Raw genomic sequence first — 5,918 nt, forward strand, 5'->3', positions numbered from 1 at the left:
TGCAAAAGATTCGCACTCAGAGAAAGAAATACATTAAGATTTTGTATGTGCACTGTAATTGAAAAACATTTCAAGTGGCTGTACTTATCAATGCATGTTTAGCTCAATAATCCTTTGTCAGAAAACAGAATTTGTTCACAATGAATTTCTTTTTGAGCTATAAACTCTATGGAGTTTTATGACAGCCAAAACAACATTGTTGCAATTTCTCAGTGTTAAAAATACTTTATTTTTTTGCAAACTCCAAATATAGCTCACGCCAAAATGAATGTGGTAATATGTTGAAGAGTAGAGGCTGTCAGTTCATAAAGTGACCTTCCCGATTCCTCTCCTCAAATTGACATCTACTATAAAAAAGCCAACAGATTCCCAAGGCATCTAATAATTAAAAATCATTCCAAAAAATAAAAATAAAAATCATGTCATGTCATGATGTCAAAATTATACCCCAACATACGAGTTGCAACAAAACCCTAATACCCTAATAGTAGCTGTTGATCTGACATAGTATTAACATATTATGACGATACGTTAAGGCTAAGGCTATGTGATCCAAACTATTTTAAAAAAACACAAATTGTAAGAATGCACAATTTACACTTTCTCTCTACCACTAAGGATCAAGGATTTTGATGACATCCTTCGGAATCATCCCATCCCTTACATTATAAGCAGAAAGTAAAGCTTCCTCTGAAATCTGTCACTTTTCAAACTTCTACTGTGTTCTATAATGTATAGGGAGCAATTCATATGCGCTCCATTAGGGGGAATGAAGTCTGGTTTCATGCAAGTGTCATGCAAACCTCCACAGTGTGGTCTGGTCCAGAGACATGACAGCACAGGGAAGATCATATTCTACACTGAATGCTGTATTTCAAACATTGCAAATGGTTAGACACCTTCTATGTTATAAACGGCACTGACGAGCAGAAATAATACTCGTGCTATGTGATGAGCCACTTGCTCTCCTGTTTCAGTGGAAATTATGTCAACACAATGAATAACTCTGCACATTTCAAGGTACTTCAGTGGGACTTTATAAGTAACCATTTCAGATGTCTGGACGAAGTCAGATATTGGAAGGAAAAGAACTTCCTTCAGCTGAACAAGAAAACCAGAATTTATTAGGCACCTCTACTGTTCATATTGATAATTATTTAGGCCAATTCAACATGCACAAAAATGTCAAAAATCTTGTTTTTATAGGTTGTTTAATACGTTTCAAAGTCAACTGCCATAGGCCTTGTCCACAATAATACGTTTTGGTTTGTAAATGCATCCTTTTCACTCCGTTTGGCCTTCCGTCCACACTGAGATGGTGTTTTTGTCAAGGAAAATGGTCTCCAAAGTGGATAAATTTGAAAACGCTGTTTTCGCATTGTAGTGTAGACTGTGAAAACGGAGGCTTTTGAAAACGATGACGCATGTTTATTCATGTGACATATATTGTACCAATAGACATCTATGTTTATACTGGTATCATGCCTCTTATGTGCTATTCACTTTCACACTGTTGCTATAGATTTACTATAGATGTTACTTGGTACACTTTTCATCACAGTCCTGGTTCACAAAATATTTACTCGCAAATGCTGTTTGCGGCAAAACATGAGGGCAGTTGCGTTTTAGATCAGACACACAATTGTGAGTGAGTGTGACCTGGACACGTCAGTGAATAGTGAGATATTTTCGTCAATAAAATGAAGAATTGCATGAAAACGTAAATCATGTCTGTTCCATCTGTATCGTCTTAGTGAGCTTTTTAAAGGCTTTATCCATGCACAGTAAAGTGAATTTAATGATTTCTGACGTTTCAATGTGGATGAGAAACTTTTGAGAAACGCTTGAAAATGCTAGTGAGGACGGAGACCGTTTTAAAACGAAAACACAGTTTTCAAATGTATCCGGATTAACGTAGACATAGACATAGTTTAGTTGTGTTAGTGTAACTGGCTGTATTTGATTTTATCCTTCCTTATCATCACTTTGTGTAGTACAGCATTAATAAAAATACACTTTAATAAATTGGCCTTGACTTGACTTGAGTTTGCAGTATATTTAGATTTCTGTACATACTTCTTGTGCTAAACTCACCTGAGTGTTGCGGTCTGTGAGCAAGACCTGCAAGTGGTTGAAGCCGTACGTGGGTCCGGGTGAGATTAACAGAATAGTGCAGGTGCTCAGGTGAAACTCAGGCAAGGTGTCGGCACTGCGCACAAAATCCTCTGTCTTCAGCTCCTCCACCCTCTTCAGATGGCCGCCGGCCAGCTCGATCAGGGAACCTTTGGCAAAATGAGGTAGGACTGCAGAAGGGGGTGGGTCAGGGCCAGTGAGCACAGCAACGGGAGGATGGTAGGACCCTGCTGAGGGATCCCATTCTGTCTCAACCCCATGGCTGTTGTGTTGGCTTTGCAGGAAGTGCTGGGACTTCCTCGGGGAACAGGACACAGAAGGACTTAGTCGTGGGTACTTTTGAGAGTTATGGTGAGCAGATTGGCAAAGGGACCCCACAGCATAGTAGATCTGAGCTCCAGCCTGAGAGGTACTACCACCGAAATGGTCCTGAGAGGTGACTGCCCTTCCTGTCCTTGCGTCTGGCAAGGGGGTTATTGGCGTTTTGGGTGTTCCCCGAGGGTCCCTGTCCCACGGTGAGGAATGTGCACTTGTGCTCTCTCGTGGCGGAAGGCCTCTTCCGGTAGTCTGTCTTGTTGTGTTCTCCTGTCTTCTCCTGCCATTGGCATGTGGACCGTCTAATCTGGTCACATTGTCGTTCCCACGGCCATCACAAGAGGGCATCCTTCTGCTAGGCCCAGACCCGCTATCTGTGCCTTCAACACCATTGGGCCGTCTGCCTTGGTACCTGAGTCTGCTTTCTGGGAGAGTGTCGTGGGGATAAACTGTAGGCTGCGGAAAGAGGTGAGGGGAGAATAGAGACGAGCTATAGTCTCGTCGACTGGGGCCGTAGGACCACATTTCTCTGGATTCGCCTGCGTAGACACTTTTGAACATGGGCACAGAGATGAGCGGTTGCACACTAATTGGGGGGATGTCGCTGCTCAGCCAACGAGAGGGATGGGCAACGGTGTGCTCCAGTCCTCCATCCACACCCCGTCCACACAATGCCTCTCTCCAGGATGCCGAAGCTAACCCTCGCCTCTCTCCCACCTGGACCGGCAGGTATGAGGGATGCACGGAGGGAGTATAGGACACCTGCCAAGGCAATGACAGAGGAAGGGGTGGCAGTGTGGGTGGAGGGGGTGGTAGAAGATCCCCGCTCTCTCGGTGACCCTCCGTGGAGTGGTGCTGCCTTCGGCTTCGAAAAGGGGCGGGGGGTTTGAAGTCATCCTCTGGGGCTGGCTGATCTGACGAGCCCTGTCGGGAGTCCCGCTTTTTGGGGGGGAGACACTCCTTGCTGCGGTCTGGGCTTGGATTCATGGGACAATCCCCCGGGCCTTCTGGGCCACTCTAGGTTACATGGGCTGGGAAGAACAAAGGGCTAGGAGAAAGACATGTTCTTCTGCTGATCAGCATCACGCACACCACGTGTCACACACAGCCACGTTCAGAACTCCCGCTCACCTGAGAGAGAGAAGGGAAAAAAATAAATATATATATATATGTGCATGTATATACAATAAATTAATAATTAAATAACTAAATGAAAATAGCACTGACCTCTTGCAGTAGCCCTAAACAGTATACTTGATTCACAGATAAAACTTATTTCTGAATGTCACTGCAGTACCTAAGCAGATTAACCATAGATTTAGTTCATCAAACATTTTAAAGAGTGTCCATACACTTTCAGGGGCCACTACATATGATTACCTTCTTCTCTGTTTGCTTTTATTTTTTGCATGCCCTTATTTGTATAGTTGTATTTTTATGTTATATTTAATTTGCATTTATTTGTATATTTACATTCCACCCAGTGTTTAGTGTTACCTGTATGCACCAAGGGTCTGAGAGTAACATAATTTGAATTCTCTGTATGTTCTGTACATGTGGCAGAATTGACAATAAAGCAGACTTTGACTATGACTTAATGGCTATGTAGTTGCAGACTGGAACATCTGAAAGCTTTATACTGGGAGAAATAAATTGTCCAACTGCTCTAAATATAACTTCCACACGATTATCACCATATTGCTGTTGTGCTACCAACAAACACACAAAAACATATACTGATAGACAAACACTCAAGATTTTCTCACCCACACACATACAAGTATGGCAAGAGACTACATGCCAGTTTTTAAATAGGTTGCTTCTGCTTAATAAGCTGTGATGGGAATCTCCGGACTTATTCCAGAACTTGTTGTAGTGATTGGGAAAGTTACCTAACGATTAAAGATCACTAATGCGGAGGCATTTAAAACACACACACACACACACAAAGGATGGCTGAAAGGTTTAAAGCAGTGAAACTTGCTTGTTTCATTCACACCTTCTTGTGGGGAACTTTCTCTAATGTCAATCCAGCACTCTAAATTAGACACTTATATTTGACTGCAATACACTGCCAGCACATCTGGTCTCTTTCTCAACGCCTCTGTCTACCACACTGTCTGCATGGATTGAACCCAATACCCTGCTGTTGTCTCCATGGAAACTGATTCCATACATCTACAGTGACCAAAGAGAGCTGAGAGGGTTATATAGGGATTTTATCAGGAAATGTATGCCGACAAACTGTTCACATGACAAACTGTACTCATCACCCAAGAACAAGCTGATAAAACAACTTTAAGCAAAGTTAGACAAAAAGGAGACATTTCTGTCTATTCTCACAAGTTCCTTCTATTTATGTAACCTAAAGTGCTAGTGCGAATTTGTGGAGAACATTAAAAATATGTAGGGAACTGAGCATTAGCATAATAAGACACTATATGATTTGTCAAGTGCTTCCAAATGCTTCATTATTTCTGATAGTGTTTACACACTCTTTTTGTGTATCACAAGTCACATTATGTAGTATGTAAAGTAATTAAACTGCACATAATGTTTATCTCTATAATAAATTTTCATAATGCAATACATGACCCAAGTAAGGAAATCCTGGAATAAACATAATCATATTATTCCATGAATGAATGAATGAATGAATGAATAAATACATAAATAAATGGTCATTTTTCATTCTAAACAGAAAAATTTAAAATACAAAAGCTAGACATAGAAAGTAACTTAAATTATGTAAACTGATATTTATCTGTTTTCTATCTTGAGTTGTTACTATCCCTAGGTGAAGAGTTCATAAATACAATTAAAAAAATTACATACCTCCTGACAGCTGTAAACATGCCACAATTATCTCTGCACATCTAGTTTTTGAAAGTTGGCTACAAATATATTCTACACCCTATACCACAATCCCTATGCTTACTGCTAATCATTTTTACAGCCCTGCTTGTTGTAACAAATTAAATCACTCTAACATGATGTTTCTCGATCATGTACTGCAAATTTATACATTTAGATATGATCTTTGGAAAGCTTAGTCATTTAAATAAAAAAAATAAAAAAATCACAGTAGAAAAAACACTGACAGAATCAGTCTGACAACTAGTCTCGAAAAGGTGCATTCCAGGCTCATTTAATTATTTCAGAAGTTTCAAAGTCCGTTTATTCTCACCAGCTTCTTCTTTTAATGCTAACTCAAGTTCTAGTGCAAATACTTTGCGCCATACACACTAGTGGAAAAACATCTTCGATGACTCTTACAAAAAAATAAAAAATAAACCCCCAAAAAACACCAAAATACACTACATAATTGCAGTAAACTATGTTACACATTGAAAAGCACAGATTACAGAAAAATTACATTTGTTTTCTAACTTCCAGGCATGTCTCAAGCACACACACAGTAAACAGTTTTAATGAATTTGATTGAGATCAAAATGAAAAGCACTGCTGAC

At 40.2% G+C, this 5,918-nt stretch overlaps 1 protein-coding gene across 20 annotated transcripts in view; it reads right to left on the reverse strand.

Moving 5' to 3' along the window:
* zmp:0000000926 (ataxin-1) overlaps nt 1–5,918 on the reverse strand; it is a 39,005-nt gene that overhangs the window by 1,349 nt on the left and 31,738 nt on the right. For 10 of the 20 annotated variants that reach the window (XM_058762490.1, XM_058762486.1, XM_058762483.1 and 7 more), the window contains one exon: nt 2,095–3,745. In XM_058762490.1, coding sequence (XP_058618473.1) covers nt 2,095–3,435 — 1,341 coding nt within the window. In that variant the 5' untranslated portion in view covers nt 3,436–3,745. Of the gene's footprint in view, nt 1–2,094; nt 5,913–5,918 lie in introns of those variants that run through there. The other 10 variants (XM_058762497.1, XM_058762495.1, XM_058762496.1 and 7 more) reach the window with 3 other exon arrangements.

Source organism: Onychostoma macrolepis, chromosome 23, assembly GCF_012432095.1.
Source record: "Onychostoma macrolepis isolate SWU-2019 chromosome 23, ASM1243209v1, whole genome shotgun sequence".
Classification (NCBI taxonomy): Eukaryota; Metazoa; Chordata; class Actinopteri; order Cypriniformes; family Cyprinidae; genus Onychostoma; species Onychostoma macrolepis.